Source organism: Haemaphysalis longicornis, unplaced genomic scaffold (assembly GCF_048455015.1).
Source record: "Haemaphysalis longicornis isolate Haplotype H1 unplaced genomic scaffold, Haemaphysalis longicornis Haplotype H1 scaffold_2, whole genome shotgun sequence".
Classification (NCBI taxonomy): domain Eukaryota; kingdom Metazoa; phylum Arthropoda; class Arachnida; order Ixodida; family Ixodidae; genus Haemaphysalis; species Haemaphysalis longicornis.
Genome location: NW_027526295.1, coordinates 65,541,424 through 65,562,379, shown reverse-complemented (window position 1 = coordinate 65,562,379; position 20,956 = coordinate 65,541,424). Strand labels below are relative to the sequence as shown.

Sequence of the window (20,956 nt, the reverse complement as noted above, 5' to 3'; positions counted from 1 at the left end):
GGCCATTTTTAATCTCTACCAGATGTTGGCCCATTAACTGTTTGCTGAGAAGATAAAAAATGTTCCCATTTTGTCGGAACTATCCGTTCAAAGCTTTCAACAGAAACAGCACGGTGATGTGAAAGAAACAATCGAAGAGACTTTTCTCCCCATAGTTTGTACAGATTTCTTTAAAACCTGTACTAGCAAAACGTCCATGCAGTTTGCACGAAAACAGCTGCACAAACTAAAGTTTAAAGGAGTACTGACATGACATTTCAAAATTCAGATAACTATGTAAAAAGCTTCCTTTGTATAGAAAGATAGCCCCCTCAGAAGTTTAAACCATAACCGTTCAGTAGAACATATTTTAAACCAATTTTAATCCTTGCGTGCAAAGCTCATCCGTGCCATCGAGCAAACTCGTGGCGTCATCGGCGCTTGGACCCAAACGGCCAACGTCAGGGCTCCCGTGACGTAGCGAGGCGGCCGCGGTGCTGTTGGCCCGTGCTTTTCCGCCTTATGCATCCCGTCACAGTTTTTGGGAGTGACGTTACGAGTCACTACGGCCGCTCGAGCCGCTCTGCTGCGTGCGCGCCCAGACCGGCATTGGGTTTGGTGTGACGAAAACAGTCATGCCAAAAGCACCTTCGTGTCATGGCAGCTGACTCGGTGTTTGCTTCACTGAAACTGACACGAATAAATGGAGCTGTAAGTGATTATTTATGCTGCGTTCGACAACCTAAAGTGCCATTCTATGATTATTGGGCTCGTAGGCCCATATAGCCATGAAAAAAAACGGAACAAAAAATTTTTTTGTTAGTACTCCTTTAAGAGATTTCTACTCCTTACTGAAAGCGCTATATTTTATGGCTGTCAAGAGCATTTTCAGAGTGCACAAACACGTTTGTGCAGGCAGCACAGAGGCACAGCAGCGGCAGTGGCGTCAGGCGCGAGCCCCCCACCTGAGCTGGCCCAGCACCTTGAGTGGGTTGGCGCCCATGCGGTCCAGCTTGTTGATGAAGGCCACACAGGGCACCGAGTAGCGCCGCATCTGGCGGCACACCGTCAGGGTCTGCGACTGCACCCCGCCCACCTGCACAATAGGGGAGGGGCAAGGGGAAACAGAACTGAATCATGGGAGGAGTCTCGCTTAACTCTGTCCGTCACTGCTGAAGATTACCACTCCAGTCAGTCGAAACACTCGAACCCTTTCTTGGTGTTGTTTAAACGAATATTTCCCCCCAACAAAACCATAAAAAACAAGTGATGCATGAGAGAAGCAAAAAAATCCCCGGCCATCTCCACTAGCGTGAAACCTGGGGAGGGGTAAAGCATGCAGCGTGGAAGCGTATTCTTGGTGCCTTGGCGTTCTTGCCCACGGAGATGAGACTATTGGAGGGTACAGGTATACAGCTTTGCTGTAAGAGTCCCTTGTCTTTGAAGCACGAAGCTCTCTGGTGCAAGGTGTAAACGAGTATCCCGGCGTTTTTTTAGTACGCGTACATTCTAGGTCGAGGTGTAAGTGAATTTCCCGGTGTTTTCGTACCGTGACTACATGAGACAAACGACACTTACGACGATGGCGATGACAGGAGACGCCAACAGCCCCAGCCCCCTAGGGTCTTCGCACCTAAAGCATTCTTGCCCCTCCATCACACCGTAACCTGGTCCCCTTCTCAATGCCACCAACATGCCCTGTTAATAGCTTATTTAAAGGGACCCTGCCGCACCTACCACCAACTATTCGAAATGCATTGTGGGGTAAACTTTATTGTCTTAGAATTCTCTTCCCACAACAATTACGAAAATATATACACTACAGTTATGCAAGATTTAAAATGGCGCATAATCGTTCCCTCTCAACTTGACCCCCAAGTACACGACCAAGGCTGTGCACTCTCCCGGAGAGGGGGTAGCTCATGATATTCTCTTTGGCACACTATAATAAATCACAGGCCGGGTAGTTTTCTCTTTTCTCCGCAACATGGAGTAGCCTGTTTCCGGTATGATGCGGGGCACGGCAGGCATTGGTGCCTTCTTGCACGTGTGCCCTCAGGCTGGTAGGGAGTTTTTGGAGCAATAAATGCTTGTTGTCAAGCGGTCTAGTTGAAAGGGAAGTATTTAGTTTGTCACTACAACTCTGCACACACTTGAAACACACAAAAAAAAACACCAAAACTATATGTACACATTCAGGCATAGAAAAGGTCAATGCACAGCACCAATAATGGGGGATCATCACCAGAAGAGTGAGAAATAAACATTGACGCTGACCAGCACAGGCCAGTAGGACAGCCACCACTTTAAAGAAGTGCATAATGAGGAAAACTGAAGAGAGCACGGTTGGTTTTCTCGCGCTTCTCACGGAGATTTGCGAGCTTACCACTTCAAGCGCATGTATAATAAGTGCGTGGCCCAGGTATTCCTGGCAGTGTAATCTAAACATCGTGCACATTTATTTGCATTGCTCAAAGAGTGCTGTCCCTTTAAGTGTTGTTGCCGGCACCTAGCATGGATGGCTATGAGAGAGCGTTCCCTTGATCTTGCTAGCTGCAGGCTGTGCCCAGGTGTAAGAGAAGAACATATTACATGCTCGCCACACGCCAAGCTTATTCTGGCCAGATCAAACATGTCCTCGATGTAACTGCACGTTTTTCAAGAGGAAATCCATACTTTTCAAACTCAGTAGCATTCAGTTCATTGAATGCGGGCTATGAACTTTGATTCATTTGACTTCTTTCCTGCCCTCTCCTCTTTTTTTTTTGCTCATTTTGGTGCACAAGTTTGGCTTGCTATTTAGTACTCAAATGTCCTCCATTTAGTACTCCATCATAGTGACAATGCTCTAAGCAGAAGGACCAAGCACAAACTAGTTCCCGGCCACCGGCCAATCGGCAAGATAAGCAGCACAAGCACCCACCGCGCAAAGGACGAGGACGGCGCCGTCGAGCACGCGCAGAGCACGCTCCACCTCGATGGTGAAGTCGACGTGGCCGGGCGTGTCGATGATGTTGATGGCCGTGGGGCCCCAGTAGACCTGGGTGGCCGCCGACTGGATCGTGATGCCCCGCTGCCGCTCCAGCTCCATCGAGTCCATCACCGCACCCACCTGGTCCTTGCCCTTCACCTGGGTACGGAATGGTGGTAGTGGTGTTGGCCCAAAAAATGGCACATCCCCACTTAGCGGGATTGGTCAAGAAGAGTTCTTTTTCCATTATAATTAATCATACAATGCAAAATTGTGGAGCAGAAGAAAGAATTTAGTGGGGCAGCAGAGGCTCGATGCATCGTCCGCCTCTTTCTTGCGGCAGGCATAATAATCACCACGTCTCGGCAGGAATATAAATCACAGTACGTAGCATAACTAACAAAAATCTGCACATCCCCTGTTCGACTACTGATCTCAATGAGCCATCTGTTGGGACAGACGATGGGTAGAATCTGGCTTCACGTTCTGGAGGTCAGAAATTCGATTCTCCCCAGGCGCGACCTTTTTATTTTTTTTTTAAGCTGCCGTTGGCGTAATTGGAAACTGAAATCGAATATTTCGGCAGAAGAAACTCCCCTGACTGAGGCAGAATCGTCAAAGCTCCTTCACTGGGTCTGTTTACTGAACGCGGCCGTCGATTCTGGGCATGGAGGCTCAGTTAGCCACACTGAGAGCAACCCAGTGACGGCGGGCGGCGTGTCTTAAAAATTTTCAAAATAATGTTTAAAAATACATATACAATTGAAAATTATACAAATACTTGTGTTAAAAAGGTTTCAATAACTAAATAAACATTTCAGCAGTTACAGTAGCTGCTAGGTTTGCAGGTCACGTGACCGGGACACATATTGTAGTGTCAAGCTTCGACACTACGAACCGCCACCCTTCCGATTTCAGAGTTTGCTGCCAAATTAAAATTATTTCCACCAATTTGTTTATAAATTGCTTGTGGTTAACGGGCTATATAAAACGCTGGCTTTCATATGAGCTAAAGAACATGTACACTACAAAAATCAGTTGTCCGTCCCTTTAACCCATGAACCGGCTGAACCTATAAATAGTAGCAAGGGCAAAGAACGCGCTTATCTGGGACGAAATTCTGAGTTGTGTGCACTTCAAAAGCATGTACCGTATTTTTGGGTGTATAAACCGCACCAAAAATGTGAAAATTTCAGTGGCAAAGTAGAGGTGCGAATAATACGCAGGGCTTTTCCTTTAGTGCAGCTTCACGGTAATGTGCATTGTGCTGTGAAGCCCCTATGCAGTAACACTGACTAAGTCTTTCATGTCAGCGATTGCGCAAAACATAGGACAAGGAAGAAAAAACAAGGACAAGCGCACTCTAATGACTGATGTTTATTAGTGAATTGTGACTTTCGCCTTGCAGTCAGTGTATTCTACTTGCTAAATATACGCTTTGCCTGTCTACGTATTATGCGATGTGTTGCTTGAGCAGTAGCTTTGGTGCCGCTTTTCCTGTAGCAAATGTGCGGGCCATACGCGAGGATATTTTTTTCTTTTCCGGCGGGCTGAAAGTGGGGGTGCGGATTATATGGAGGGGCGGGTTATATGCGCAAAATACGGTATTCCGAGCAATAATGAGAGAGAAGCAGCAGTGCAGGCCTGCACAGCAGCTATCAAAGCGGACACCTCCGAAAAAGCAAACGCCTTTTGAAAAGGAGTTAGGCCTTGCACTCTTCTGGTCACCCGTTCGCACACACACACACACAGTGCCTTCTAGAGCACTGCACGGGCCCGGGCCGGCCTGAAAGCCCGGGCCCAACCCGGCCCGCGGGCCGGGCCGCCCGAAGTCGATTATCGGCGGGCCTGGGCCGGGTCCGGACTCAGTGCCACGGGCCCGGGCCGGGCTCGGGCTCGACGCCACGGGCCCGGGCCGGGCTCAGGCTTTAATTCATAGGCCCAGCCGTTAATAGTTCCGACGTGAAGTGTAGAAAAGAGCATAAAATTGAATATTCTGAGTATACTTTTACGCGCTTCTTGGTGTTAGTTGTACACATTGTTTTAAAAACGTGTTTTGCTAGGGCTGACAGTCACTATACTGTAACTTTATTGACATTTTATGTACTGCCTCAAGATTTTATATTTTGGTGTATAACATATCAAAGATACGGTTACAAAGAATGCCCTAGAGGGGAAGGAATTAATTAAGCCACCCTGGAGCTGTGCACCTTTGTCTATGTACGTGTGTTTTAGATGTCGAACCAATCTAAATGCGGCTGCCGTGGCTGGAAATCAAACTCGCGTGCTAGAGAAGCGCCACCGCTTAACAACCACTCCAGGGAAAATACTTCAACGCACGCACATACTCGTGGATTCAAATGGAGAGCAAGAAATTTCATTAATACCAACTTGTGACCGAAACAACCACATGAAGTTGCCAAGAGTCTGGTCATCAAAGGTGATGGTGTCTCTCGTGTAAGAATACGAGTAATTATTGCGCCCATGTGGCGTGAACTGCAGACGGTGTGAGCTAAACTACGTGTACTTTTAAACCCTTTTTTTGCGTTACAATTCAGGGCGTGCTTGTATAGACTAGATGCTCCGTCTGATTTCCCGCTACGAAGACACTCGACCAAATATAATAAACTAATTTTCTTCAACGTCTAAGACCAGGCCTGGTCACACACATGCGGGCCCTCCTTAGGAAAAAAAAAAAAGACCGTGCCCAGGCTGGGCGTGGGCTTGAGACGACGAGCCCGGGCCGGGCCTGGGATTGAGACGACGGGCCCGGGCCGGGTCCGGGCTTGAGACGATGGGCTCGGGCCGGGCCCGGGCTAGGCTCGCTTATAAATGCCCAAGCCCGGGCCCGGCCTCGGAGTTACGGGCCCGGGTCGGGCTCGGGCTTCACAAAGCGGGCTCGGGCCGGGCTCGGGCCTTAAAATCAGGCCCGTGCAGTGCTCTAGTGCCTTCTCCGCGAGTTCTGAACCACGCAGCCACGACTGCCAGGACCGAACTGGAGACACTTGCCTCGTGCATCTGGTCGATGCGCCCCGTGTAGAAGAGGAGCCGCTCGGTGAGCGTGGTCTTCCCCGAGTCAATGTGCGCCGAGATACCGATGTTGCGGATATGCTCCACATCCTTGTGCTGCGCCTGCAAAGAGTTTGCGGTGAGAGCTTATTCGTGACAATTCTGGACAGCACTGATGCCAAGATGGCACTTGATTGATTGATTGACTGATTTATTCATTTATTTATGTCTTCAAAGTACCTTACAGGCCCAGCAGGGCGTTGGGTAAGGGGGGGGGGCAAGAAGAGCAGACAATCAAAAAATATTAAGGCAAGTTATACAAAAACTACGTATATAATACAGCAACAAGTCAGTGAAAAAAGAGAAAAAGAACATAACGGCAAGCAAGAGTGGCAAGAAAATAAATACAAGCAATAATAACACCTAGTGGGGTAGCCGAAACCGCAAAAAAAAAAGAAAAGAAAGAAAAAGGAAAACATCATGGTGCTCACAGAACAAAACGATAGCATTCCTGTTTGATGGTTTTTACATGGAAAAATGGTTGTGCAGGTGATTGCGGAATGTTTCTGGGTTAGTCAGCGATGCAATATTATCAGGGAGATCGTTCCACAACCGGATAGCACGTGGGAGAGCAGATTAATTGAAAGAGTATGTGGTGCCACAGATTCTGGTGAAGCTGAGTTAATTGAATAATCTGCGTGATATGGAAAGAGGTCTTACAGTGGGTAATTGATTGGCTGATTGATTGACTGATTGATTGTAGTGTGGGAGCTGTGTTGATTGAATAATCTGCATGATGTGGAAAAAGGGCTTACAGTGGGTAATTGATTGACTGTAATTGATTGGCTGATTGATTGATTGATTGATTGATTGGATTGATTGATTGATTGATTGATTGATTGATTGATTGATTGATTGATTGATTGATTGATTGATTGATTGATTGATTGATTGATTGATTGATTGATTGATTGATTGATTGATTGATTGAAGTGTTTAAAACACTGAAGCTACACCGTGCTGTGAGGGGTGCTCCAGTGGAGGGCTCCGGATTAATTCTGACCCGAGGAACTGCCAGTGAACCCGTGGAAGTAATGTATATGAACAACGGATATTTCGGACAAAATAAAGCCAAAAGTTTGATTTTCCGGACAAAATTTTCCATGACAGAGCCACGGTGCGACTCCACGACAACATCATCTCGAATCCTAAGCCACCTGGCTAGCTTCGAATTGGATGGGGATTGGCTTGACTCCCGGAAGGGTAACCAACATTGATCTTGGAGGCGCCATAATTTTGCATGTAGCCCGTGGCGGAAGCAATCTCGCAAGCTGGAAACGAGTCACATGTGGCCAGTTTTTTTTTTTTTTACACACCACTTCTTTTAGGAACCAGGTGATGCTGACTCATAAGCAACATTATCATCAGGTTTGTCTTGAACTATTCGCGACTTCTTCAGTTTTATTTAAATGAAATGAAGTTTCCCGGACCAACCATCAATGCCTGAAGCTCATCTTAATAAAGTTATCACTCACTAGTTTTTGCGAATTTCAAATTTTTCGGTCTGCTCTTTTATTCGGACTATTTATCGTTCCCCTCCAGGGCCGAAAAATCAGTCGGCTACTGTAGTTCTATTCCCGGCACCATAATTCACCAATACTAATCCAGTTGTTTTCTGATTAAAGTGTTCATTAGTTGCACCCAAACATAACTCGGCAAGACAAAGTGGCAAGCGGGATATTATGTCTTCTTACATCGGACATCAAAGCACACTTAATCATCCAGATTGACAGTACAAATGCCCTGCAAATGTAAATTGTGGCCCAGAGCCGGTTGACTCTCTTGCGCCAGTCCCATTGTGGGTGTCGTGCCACATTGCCTACTTAGTGCAGATTTTAGTGCAGGTAGTTCGTGGTTCACGTGGTTCATTGCAGCCAAAGTGGAGCCAAACATCGTTCCCCAAAAAATGGGGGACACCAAGACCAATATCCCAGAATGGGGCATGTGGCCCCGTTCTTTACATCACATCCTCTGGATGCATGCCCACGACCGAGGCAACACCTTGAAATGCGATAACAGGAAATGTTCAAGTACCAAAGCAGTAGAAGAAGAAAGCAACAAAAATGAAACAAGGCCAATCACCCACAGATGGGTATGCGCCACCAGAAAAAGAGTGCGTGTAAGAGTAGAAGGAATGAAGGATGTTGGCTCGCTAATGGAAAAGTAGAAGAAGAAGAAGCAAGACGGCTGGAGCACGGGGGTGAGGTTCAGGCGCCTTTAAGTTTTACAAATTAATCGGCAGGATACCCTTCGTTCATGCTCCGACTGTATTCACCTCTCTCACTTATGGAAGCCTAAATTCTGCAAATCTCGTAAATGCGAGGTGGCAATCACTACCAATTTTAAATTTTCATCTACACAAAGCTGGTCAGGCTTTATCTCCTCAATTTCCTTTCTACAAGGCCCCGAAAACTATAGAACACTTTCTTTCAAACTGCCGCAGTTCTTCTTCGATGCAACGCATACACCTTGAACACACGTTTAATGGCTTAATCTCCCATTACCTTCCACCTATTTCCCTGGGTGCTTCCATCCTAGCAGTTTGCCACAGAGACGTGCTCCCCTTCCACTCCTTTGCTGTAGCGACGGGCCGGCTGCCCTGCTAGACAGCTATTTTTCATTCGTGGTTTTTTTCCTGACTATTCTGCTATATCCCAAGATTTCTTTTTTTTTTTTGTCTCAATCTTTTCCTCCTACTTTCTTCTTTTTTTCTCTCCAAAATAAACCGGGTCACAGGGTAATCGTTACAGGCATCTTCTTGGTTAATCCCCCGTGTGGGTATGCGCCATGATTCAAGGGTCCAACCAACCAACCAACCAAGACGGCTGGAGCACGGGGTGCACTTGGGAAAAAAAAAATTGCTGCGCCTTAGCTCAGCCCTTTCCTGTACAGCGTAGAGATCTGTTACTCAATTTGCCAATATCAGTCTACAACATCACCTGGTGAAGAACTTCCTCTCTACGGAGTCTACGCCTGACATAAAATCTCTACCAGGCAACACTGTGAGCCCATTCCTTCATTCCTTTTTTTTCTTCCCTCACACATTTCTCATTTCGTGAATTGATGTAAATTGCGAGTGTGCTCACTAGTTTAATATTTTAGCACGGAGTGCTTCGTCTCGTCTATTTCTTTCGTTGTTGTGCTCGTCACAGGCCTTCCCACTTCCACATAAACGTCTCCCGACCACTTCCTGGAGACCTGTCACTTCTCGTCTCCAATGGTCACGTGTGTGCGTCTCATTCATTAAGCCCTAGCTGCATCAATAAACATCACAAACTGCAAAAGTATCTTAGCACTACCATAGCGGGAGGTCACTTCAAGGAGATGCAAAAAGAAAATAATGAATAGAGTGCCAAGCCCCTTAGATAACACTAAAACACAGTGCAAGTTATCGAAAGTAGCTACCAGGTTGGTAATTGAGGCTCACAAACAGCCGATTCAAATGCTTTCGGAATACAATGCAGAAATGCAATCACGGGCTAAAAAAATGTACACAACATGCCTCTATGCTATAACCCACTCCGCCACGTGTCAGCAGCACACCTGCCAAGACTGACAGGGAACAACACTGTTGACAAACTGTTTCTTACATGCTAATGCATGCAGAATCTTCTAATTTAAAAGGCCAACTGCACTCAAAATTTCAACCTCTTAAAAGCACTATTTCCATATAGTGTGCTGGAAAAAAAAAGCAACATGCAAAATACAACGGCTGAAATACGCGTGTGGACGCCGCAAGCGGTCAGCACAAATGGGCGATTTGAAACCGAAATTGAGAAGAGTGCGGACATTGAAGTGACGTTGCAGGCAGCAAGCGAGTGGCCGGGCGGTCAGCAGCTCAGGTGCCAGCCTGCGTGCAAGCTCTACGCCCGCACGGGGCAGCAAATGGGTGAAGCGAGCGCAACAGAGCTCAACCGGTTCTCATGCTGCGTGGCTGGCCAGAAGAAGAAGCCCCCATCGGCTGGAACGTCACAGGCGCGTCATGGTGTTTACGCGATCCACCAGCAGGTGCAGCGGAGTCTGTGGCGGAGCTTTTTTAAACGCTTCCGACTGATTAACGCGGCGTTTCACGGGGCTACCACTCATGTCCCAGCTGATTTGGTGGTACTTACTACGCATTAAGAATAAATTTGGTCGAGGTGAAATTTGTGTGCGGTTGGCCTTTAACCAACCACATTATATTAGTGAGTGCGCTGCACCCACTGAAGGGATTTGCTATCTCTCTTCTCCCAACCTAAACGCGTGACAAGACTTCGTGAAAGTATTCGAGAGAGCACACATGAGCAGCCGTTGGGCAAAATTATTGCACAACAACACGCTAGGGGGAAGTGAACAGTGAAAACGAAAACCGGGAACAAGATCTACACTCATTTGCATGCTGCTACATCCTCCACCAACACCTGACAGAACAGGCATGTAATGACTTGCGCATCTCTGAGCCAGCCTCGGACGGATGCTAGGTTTTTTCCCTTACCCTGTCCATGTCGCAAGAGCACCTTTGAAAGGGAAAAATATACCCCAATGCAGCCATAAGGCTAGTGACGCTCAAAGCCACTTCCTCTGCGACATTGTTCAACTGCAGTAGCTCACTTCTGTTCACAAATATGTGCAGGTTAGGTGGACTTGTAACCGGTGCAGCAGAAATTCTTCCCTAAGAGCCTTCTGTAGGCTAGACACTTACCGCTTGGCTGTTGGTTGCCAGAACCTGCACAAAAAAAAGCGCATAAATTAGCCTTCTTACAAAAGCGAAATGCACCAGTATCTAGCACAGCCAGTAAATTAACATGTTTAATGTTCAAAAGACAGTCAAAAGGACCTGAAGCCTTGCAGTCTGATAAAGAGCAGGATTCTTTGCCTGAGAGGCCAATTTTAAATGCTCAATGGACAATTTCAACACCCGTCGAAATGAGAAGACACTACAGCAATATGATACCACATCTAAAACCTTTTCAGCGACGCAATACTACCTTCATCACTTGTTTATGCGAAGCTTTAGTTTGTTTTATTCGAAAGATTTAGTGTTTTATAGTGGCCGCAACGCTTGTCCAGCAGCAAACAATGCTTATTCACTGAGAAATGGAGCATTTCAAGCAAAATTTTTAATTTTTCCGCTAAATCGTGCATTCCATGGCATCTGGGAAGATGTATTCAGGAAATGTGTCAAAAACAAACATTCGTATGTTGACTAAGGCTGCTGAATAGGGGGCACGTCTAAGTTGTTGCCTTGTTTACTACCTGCCTTCGTAGATGGTGGGACGATCCACTCAATGACTCCTGCCCACACTTTCTCTGTTTCTGACTGGATTTGTATCTGGCTTACTTTTGTTACCGTTGATAGTAATGTTGATACTGATGATAGAAAAATTGGGTGTGCTTGACAAACAGTCACGTAAGTGGCATTGTCACTTATGCAAACTGGCCAGGGCCGTGTCAGACAAGCCCGATGCGCCCAACGGCTGTGCAGCTTTGGCTGGCATAGTGCGCACCGTACGCACTGGTGCTTATATGTTTGCATGTTCGTTCATAACTTCCATTGTTCACCCCACCATTCTTACTGCTATCAAAAGGATTGGCACTAAACTTAAGTTCCAATAGCTCGTTCTGCAAGCTTGTATTCACGGTTGAAATCTGCGATGAATTTTGCTGGCCATGGCCAATCGCAACCAGCCGCCCTTAGTGCGTCATGCATGAGGACGCGGGTTGGATTTCCGGCCGCGGCGGCCGCTTTTCTGATGGAGGCGAAAAGCAGAAACGCTTGTGTGTTCGAGATTTCGGCGCACGTTAAAGGTCCCCTGGTGGTCAAAATCAATCTGGAGCCCTTCACTATGCCACGCCTCATCGCCTGCGTTGCGTCAGCGCATTAAATCCTACAATCAATGAATAGTGCGTCATGAGTTCAGTGCGGTAAAGTAGCTAGGGTGTCGCATGCCTATTCCCTATTTTCCTCATTATACAGTTTATTTAAGGGAAGTTTGCGTTAAAAGTGGTGTCAGTGTTATTCTAACGAGGAAATCTTTCGAAGAAACCAAACTTGCATTTTGTCTTCATGGCCCCTTTTAAGCCAAAGCAGACTCCTTCGGCTGACAGGCCAATCTTAAAACCAATGAACCATTTCAAAATCGGCCGGAATGTTCTTTAACTAAAATGAGAAGAGACTACAGCAATGTAATACCACATCTGAAACTTTTTCAGCAACGCAATACTATCTTCATCACTTGTCTATATGAAGCTTTAAGCCAAGAGTCACAACACAGAACAGGTAGTGACTATCCAATGCTGCAGTTCAGAACAGCATTAAACGATTAATCCGAGAATTCAGCATCTTCTTATGAGAGGGGACCGGCAGGGGTCCCGCAAGCACCGTGAAATCTCCTCTAGCCCGATTCACCTTTAGCCAGCGGGTCAAACCACCCACTAACTAGCCAGGGTCATTGCTAATAATCACTGAACGATTATTCCTTGATGTGGCTCATAATTACTGTTCTGTAATTAGCAGTTAATAACCTGTCTAGTCAGTGAGCGGTAGTGGTTAAATCAGTTCAGTAAAAATCAAGACAGACTGCTCGCACCACGAGTTTTAGAGCGGGCTAACATTGGGTCGCCGGTGTTGGGGGATATTTGGCAACGCTCTCTCGAGATCACGGTCCGCTTCATTCATTCATTCGTTACCGCCTTTGGACGGACCAAGGTCATTGCGAAACCTGTTTCCCCAAGTGCAATAACGTGCTCGACAGCCACACTTTATTCGCTCATTCGATCCAAATCGGGGCAAAGTCCGTCGCGTGGCGGCATAAGTAATCGCTGCCGCAGAGAATCATCAGAGCGCGGCTTACCCGACTCTGCTGGATGCACCTGAGGATCTCGTTGTGCATGCTCCAGGTTCCCCGAAGGGCGCGGTGAGCTCTCCAGATCCCCATACTGTGACTAACTTTTACCTGCCTCACTCGTACACGTTGCGCGTCTATTAACAAACCACGCTGCTCAAACGCGAACGTCCAGGCAATGCACAGTTGCGAGCAGCACGAAACCACATGGCGGCGGCCATGGAGGGTTGCGGATAGCGGTGGCTTGCAACGGATTGGCGGAGGGGAAAATAATAACGGTTTGCAATTAAAACCGATGGAAACTTACGCCACGGAGTAACTACGCGGGACACACAAAAATGCACTTCAAGGCCAGTTAAAGTACAAAATATGCATTGTTTTCAAACGAACTCCCTGTTCTGCACCGGGTTTTTGTGCAACGGGCCCTCAAACCTACCATGTATTTTGTGTTCTGCGATTTTAAAGCGAAGCTTTTTATACGTCACTGATGGTGATCGTCCAGTCACCAAAAAGCGCTGCAGGAAAGCCAACTTTCACGCAATGGGTTTCGCAAAACGATGATGATGATAAGCAAAGGCACATTCGAGTGTACTAGAATAGGCACATAAATCGCCTCAAGAAAAAAACGCTTACCATAGTTGGAATCCAATGAGAGTCCCTCGCGTTATTAAGTCAAAGTCTATCCGATTGCGCCACTCTGACACGATTTAAGCAGTCTGCGAATAAGCCTCCTTGATCTCACTGATGGCTCCCTCACAATCATGGAGGAAGAAAAAGTCTCACAATGAATCCCTCACAAGAAAGCCCAGCATTTCAACCACCGGGCAGACGAGCACTCGCCCACCAGCTTGCCCGAGAACTTGAACACCGGGCAGACGAGCACGAGCCGCACGCCATAACGACTTACAAGGACATCACCGGCCACTGCAGGGAAGGCAGAAGGCGGTACCCTGACCGGCATAAATCTCTCAGCAGAGTGCACCAAACAATCTTTAGGCAAATACAAGCAGGATCCTTTTCGCACCCTTATCTCCAAAGCAGAATGTACCCCGAGATATTCGAGAAAGAGTGTAGCTTCTGTGGGCAATTGGGCACGCTCCGGCATGTCATCGGAGAGTGCGATTTCACCGAGACAATCCCCCCACCCCTTACCCAACCCTCCACCACCCTTCCCACACCCTTTAACGAGCGATGGGAGACCTTGCTAACCAGCCCGGGGCCGCCCCATCCGGCACGTAGTCGCCGCAATTTTGTGCGGCTAAATAAAGTTGTTCTCTCTCTCTCTCTTCAACCACCGTTGTCATTAGACAAAGGGGCATCCGCACTTAGTTTCCTCTGCCTCCAGGAACAAAAATTCATGACATTTAAATTCTTGACTAGCCTCAGGATATACAGTTAAACCTGGATGGAGCAAGCCTCTATGTAACGAATTCCTGGATTTAACAAAGTTTTTCAATTCCCCATTGCCAGCCCTATTGAAACCAATGCATTTGCTACCTCTATGTAACGGAGTCATGGCTACGGATAACCTTGATGTAGCGAATTCTCTACGCTGATGAGCCATTGTTTTTTGCACTTTTTCTGAAAAATCAGTGGAAGATATGCACTAATTTAGTGAACTTTGCCCGCACCGCAGACTACCGTACATTTCCATTGTGAGTGTGGTGTCCATTAGGTGCTGGGCCCACCTGTCGGTGTGTAGTCGCGCGTCACCGCTGCTTTCTGAGGTGTAGGTTCATCGGTGATGAGTTCTGCTGTCAGAAAATGAAGTTTTGTCTTTTCAAGACAAGCTCACAATTTCAAGAGCCTTCTCAGTCTGCAAGAAAGATGAACGTTGTCGTTCAGTACAGCATTCCAGCTAGCACCCTCTCAAAACGTTTGAGTGCAGTAAAGAGCATCGAGTTTGCAAAAAGGTGCCCTTTCAGCATACGTTCCATCCTTGAAACTGGTTAAGGCACCAGACAGTGTAAAAAGGCAAAATTGATACTTAACCCGTTCATACGCTATGTACATAACTGTGTACATTTCAATTCCACGGTTTTTTACAAAAAGAAATACCAAAGCTGAAACTTTTTGCTAGTTCAGCGCGATTTTGTATCCTTCGCCTAACAATGAAGAGCTTAGGGTCATCAGGTGGCTAGAAAGAATACTAAGAGCCTAGACAAACAAAATGGTGACACACGTGACGGCTTCAGCGGAAGAGATTTTTCAACTCCTTCTCCTCGTTCACTCAAGACTTGTGGCCCTACAAAATATAGAAACAATGAATATCACGCAAAAATATACGTATGTGGAATTATTCAGCGTTACTTGACGCTCCCGACTTCTGTACACAGTTCTGAGCACGACTGTAAAAAAAAAAAAAAAAAAAAAAGATTGTGTTGGGGTCATTAACCTGCCAAATCAGCCTATTTGGTGAGATACAGAACATAAAAATGACAAAAAAATTTTTGCAGGGGAAAATAGCAAGCGGCATCTGAAAGGGTTAAGTTATGTTTGTGAATGCAGGGGTAAGTGACCTTGATTCCTTGGAGTGTCGTGTACTGCATAACTTCGTGGAAAAGCAGAATGCACAAAGCACGCATCTTTTACTGTGAATAAATTCTTAAAGGGAGAGTTCACTATCCACGATGCCTAGCATTTTGATTTAGTTTCTGCTTCCTTTATGGGAGCCTTAACTCTAAACCTCCAGGTAACGAAGAACTGCAAAATTTTATCAACTTCGCTACAGTTCGGTTTAACTGTAGCTCAGACTCACTTCTGATCCACTTGAGGCTATGAAATAATTAGAAACACAACATTCACAAACTCGGGTTACGTGCAAGCCTCCCGGACAGACCTGGAGAGTGCTTCCTAGGGTACATTCAGTTCAACCTGCACCTCCTGAACCAGTTCACAGCAGTGCAAAGACAGTTCCACCATCGTGCGTAATCGACAGAACCAGACCTGAACTTTTTCACCTGCTTCTGCACCTCCCCGGCAAGGAGTGCAGGCGCAGAGTCATGACCTCGTCCCGCACCCATTGGCACTGCCGGCGAAGCGAACGGTGCAGTTCAGGTGCTGCGAGCTGCACCACTGAAACGAACAGCGGAGTGTTGCACCACCTGAACTGGTTCAAGCGATGCAAGTGAATCGAACGGACCCCTAGTATCTGCTTTCCACTTCATTTTAAGCCTACCGAATGAAGCTGTGCACACTGTTGAATAGTTAATTGAGCATGAAAACAGACTTCAGGTTGCGCAATAATTTTACTTTAAATGTAAAAACATTATGCTCTTCGACAGCCACTTCAGGTCGAAGCAAAAGCTTGCTGTTGTGTCGGGGTTTCCTGATCTACGTGTTTCCCACCCCGACCACATTACTGTTACCGGGCCACAGAGGGCCTGATTGCTGGTGGGACTGTGGGAGCCAAAGGAACACAGGCGGTCCTTCACAGAGTTGGGGAAATTCGTGCTTAGTCCAGGTTTGTCCAAGGTAGAGGAGGCTCCAGGTACCGACGAAAGGAAGCTTTCACTGGGGCACAGAAAGGTTCCAAACTGAAAGAGCTGTAGTCAGTTGAAATTCGCAGTGCGCATAGGTATTAAAATCCAGTGGCATAGGATCAGGAGCCTTGCTGTCGTCATTGGATTCCCAGAAGGCACCGGCTTGTGTTCCTTGTTCAAGCAAGGAGAGGACTGGCAGGCTGTTCACCAAGGCTGTGGATTGCGGGCCACAAAGTCACCAAAGACTGACGTCCCCGAGGCAGGTCTGCTGCTTATGACTAGCCATCTCCTTCCTGGTTTCTTGCAATGCTGGTGGGACTTGTTTTCGATGCCGACAGTCCATGGCTACACTTTAACGAAATCGGATAAAGGCTTCAGACAGCTGCGTCCACATTCCAGGACGCCTTAAGCTCGGGCAGTGCCAAAAGCGTTGGAAACCTTCACAAGTCCAGGATAGCCCCAGCGTGTATCCAGACGTTTTTCTGCCCACAAGGCTCACAGTCCTGTCCCTGTGGAGTAGGCACTGGAACGAGCAAACGCCGTCTTGCTTTTCCACTTGTGTGCAAATCATCGTAAGCGTTGCACTGTGGGCGCAGTGGCGAAGTGGATTGATTGATCTTGAAGCATAAGTATTGCATGTACATCACCGATTCAATTAAAGATTATTGCCACTTTCGCTCTCTCTCTGTCAACTTATGTAGTAGAGGCAGTTGCTGGTCATCCTTGAATATAGACTCTCACTTCTTTGCATGCGCTCCTTGTAGACCACCTTGTCATCCAAGCTCATCTGCTTTGAAGAGCCAGCACCAGCTTGGCTTGGAGTGGACTCCTTGGCCGCTTCTTCACTGGGGAGCACAGATCCCACCGCTAGGCCACGTTCTGAGCTCGTACTGAGCGCTGCTCGGATGTCCTCGCCTGGAGCATGTTCCTTGCTGCTGGCAGCAAGCCCAGAGGCCCTACAACTAGGCCTGGGGGAGCTCACGGTTGGCGTGGGATCTCCACCAGAGGCTTAATTGATGGGCCGACTGCAAGAGCCGAGCACGAGGTACCAGCTCGCCGGCATGTCCCTGCCACCCGCTGCTTGGGACAGGGCTGCGTCCGTGGTCAGCCTTAGAGGCCTCCTTCGGTGCCCGCTCAGCGTCCTCCAGGCTCTTCAAAGCAGGCGGTGGTGTCACAGTGACACCGTCGGCACCTGGAAGTCAGGGCAAGGTCACGTGACGTCCAAGGCCCGTTGCCCATGCCCGTTGCCGGAGGGGTGGCCAGTCCGGCAGAAAATGGCCCCACGGAAAGGGCGGTAGAGGGAGGGGGAGAGAGCACGTCATTGTTCTCGAAGGAGTGGTTTCCTGTTCACAGGAGTCCGTGAGCCAGTGATGCCAACCCTAGGGATTTATCCCTAGATCTAGGGGTTTTTTGTCTCTTTTAAAGATTTGGCGTCTTTTTGTGAAATCTAGGGATTTTTTAGAGTCTGTTGAAATGAAACGCTATGCAGCTTAGTGACTGGTGTTGCTGAGTAACCACGCGTTTTCAACAATAAGTGACTGAAAAGAATGTATTTTTTTGCTAATTTCTATTTTTCATTTCTAACTTTCCTTCGCTATTTCTATTTTTTTCATTTAAAACAGCATTGGTGTTGTGCAAGCCGAGAGAGGGCGACTGTGGTTCTGTAACGCGAGGTTCTCGCAGTAACAACCTCTGAGGTGTGCTGTCGAAGGAACTTGTCCGAACTTGTCGTCGCGAGTGACAACTTGTCTTCACAAGTGAAGTGCAACTGTGGAAACTCTGAGGTGCGCTGTACACTCGAAGGAAAAGAGCTGCAGTTGCTGCTAGTAAGTTGTATGTTAACTCTAATAAGATTCAGAGCAAACGAAGCGAAGAGCAAGCTGCGTTTAGACTAATAAAGGTGAATGCCAACTTGCGAAAATAAAAAAAAAATGCAATCTGGGGATTTTGTATGCTATCTAGGGATTTTTGAGGGGTCATTCTAGGGATAAAGCGTTGCCTCAGGTTGGCATCACTGCCGTGAGCAGTCCTAGAATCGACCGCTCTCCCGGTTCGCGCAGGAGCCGATCCGAGGGTGGTCGACGCACATGACGGAATGGGAAAGCAGATGCAAGCACTGGAAGACCGGGTCAGTGGCAGAGTCCGTTCCACAGGAATTCTTAGCAGGCCGGACAAGGCTGGCTGGCTGCTTTGCGAAGTCGTACATTTCTTGGAAAATCGCGGATGTCGGCCGGCCCCGAAGGGCCCGACGAGAAAGGGACGCCACGCTCCAGTTCAAATTTAAAAACCAACGCCCGCTATTCCACCGGGCGCCGTCAACATAGTTTAGGGCTCAGCCCTCTGGTGGCAGTAAGTGGAAACACTCAGATAGGGAAACCCCGAAAATACCTACACCACTACACTCACCGCGGTTGGTTTCACTGCGGATACAACACGCGACCACGTCCTTTATCATACTAATGCCGTTTCCGCATCGCTTCACACAGTTCAGTCGTTCAGTCGGTTCAGTCATTGTGGTGGTGGTGGTTGTGTGGGATCAGTAGGGGCAGCAGGGGCGGTAGGGGTTAGTCGTTAGTCCCACGACGTCCGCGGAAGAGCCCGAGACTCGTGCTGCATACTGGCAGGCGTTGACATGCCGACGAAGACTTCGCGGACGCGGTGGTTGCTCGCCGCGATGGCTTCGCCCCTGAAAACTCCGCGCTGATTAGGCTGGGAGCACAACGTTAGGCCTACTGCGGCGTGCTTCTACGGGTGGCGTGGCTTGCTCGATCGCTGTAACCCGCGGTTCCATGGGTGGTACGGTGACGCCCAGCCGGTTCAGTCTTCAGCCTGGCACTGCCGTGCACTCTCAGGCAGAGCTGTGCAGCGAAAGCTCCCGGCAGAAATCAGAGATGCGATAGGTCTGCGGCCACAGAACTGGAACACAACGTGGTCGTGGCGGAATGACGTGGCGTTCTATTCTGAGCAAGGCTTGTCCACAGACATCCTACCATCCCACAGACTTCGTAGTGTAAAAGAGGCACTGATAGCACTAGTGAAGCAGGGCGTTAATGCTTACAGAAAACGCACATCAGAGCTCGTGGTTGAGATTGCCACTTATAAAACAACGGCCCACTTTAACAAGTGCACTAGTAATTAACTTGCTAGCGCCAGCATCCCGTAAGAAGCAGCACCTGACTGCAGCTTACACTTTATTTCTGGCCAATCATTTCGGGCGGGCACGTGCACCATTATCATCATCATCACCGCGCCAGTTTTGATATGGATGCTCTTTAATGGCAGTCCTGCCTTCGTTTTGGGCCACATCTCTGGGATTCTGCCACAGAGATGTGCATGCTTGCAGCCATTCTTTCAAGCACTTCCGAGAGCAGGCGCCCAAACTGTTAGGTGCGCTTCTTGATTGTATATTTGTACCTGTACAAAAATTTGACTTTTCTCCCCCCTCCAACCTCCGGCCTCAATCGACCTGTTTTGATGTCCCAGTTGAGCATCCCCAATGGTGCAGTGGACGTCAGCCCCTGCGTATGGCTTGGCTCATCTTTTGGCGCAGAGTGAGATAATTGGTCGTCCTGAGCGGTGCTGGCTGGCTTATCTGACCCATTCCACAGCCGACAACAGAGCAGAAGCGCGGCATGATAATTAATGAGGTATCGAGAATACACGACCAAGTATAACGCCGGACGCCAAGCATGTTGCCAACATGCTTGGCGTCCGGCGTTATACTTGGTCGTGTATTCTCGATACCTCATTAATTATCATGCCGCGATACCTCATTAATTATCATGCCGCGCTTCTGCTCTGTTGTCGGCTGTGGAATGGGTCAGATAAGCCAGCCAGCACCGCTCAGGGGCAGTGATTTCCCTACACCCCCCCTAGGGGGTGTGTAGATCCCCCCTAGTTTTTCTGGACACCCCCCCTTGAATCCCCAAATTTCACTCTTGTCAGTCCTTGTATGGACCTTTTTTCAGTATCGATCTGCGCATGCGCGGGCTGCCCGTCTGCTATTCTTGGCAGTAGCCTCGGGAAAAATAAACAAAAGTGCGCCCCCCGAGCTTGCTGTTAGCGTTGCACGTATTTAGTTCCTTTTTTTCGACAGCTCGTACCAAGCTCATATGTGCACACAAAAAAGGCTTTCAAAGGAAAGGGGCAAAGTGGTTTGAGGCTGACCACGCTGCGAGCACATTGCTACCACCTAAACTACCTAAACATATTGTTTAGGTAGTACTACCTGAACATTGTTTCAAGAACCCAAATTTCGTCACTGGCCCTGGTAACAAGTTCGAAAATGTCCTTATACGTTGAAAAATGGCCAGAAATTAAAAAAAAAAAAAAACTTAATACGGACCTTTCATGGTAAAAAAAGAATTTCTCTAAATTTGTTTTTTCATAGATTGAATAGAAAGCACCGCCTCTCAGGTGTATATATATATATAGAAAATGAAAAACGTACGTCACGGGGATTAGCGTTTGGTTAACAGACGTCTATTATTTAAGTAGTGGGACAAAAAAACAGCTTTTCTAGTTTATGAACCCCCCCCCCCCCCCCCCAGAGCCATTGAGACACCCCCCCTTGAATCGATGCCTGGGGAAACCCCTGCATGTTGCCAGGAATTGAAACTGATGTCGACAGC

General features: G+C 47.8%; 1 protein-coding gene across 1 annotated transcript in view; it reads right to left on the bottom strand.

The window, feature by feature from the left end:
• The window catches only part of LOC144168948 (elongation factor G, mitochondrial-like), a 57,046-nt gene extending 43,961 nt beyond the window's left edge, over positions 1 to 13,085 (bottom strand). The window contains exons 1-5 of the mRNA XM_077697945.1: positions 12,853 to 13,085; positions 10,701 to 10,724; positions 5,960 to 6,082; positions 2,903 to 3,109; positions 945 to 1,075 (exon numbers count right to left, since the gene is read on the bottom strand). Coding sequence (XP_077554071.1) covers positions 945 to 1,075; positions 2,903 to 3,109; positions 5,960 to 6,082; positions 10,701 to 10,724; positions 12,853 to 12,936 — 569 coding nt within the window. The 5' untranslated portion in view covers positions 12,937 to 13,085. The remainder of the gene's footprint in view (positions 1 to 944; positions 1,076 to 2,902; positions 3,110 to 5,959; positions 6,083 to 10,700; positions 10,725 to 12,852) is intronic.
• Positions 13,086 to 20,956: the final 7,871 nt, after the last annotated feature.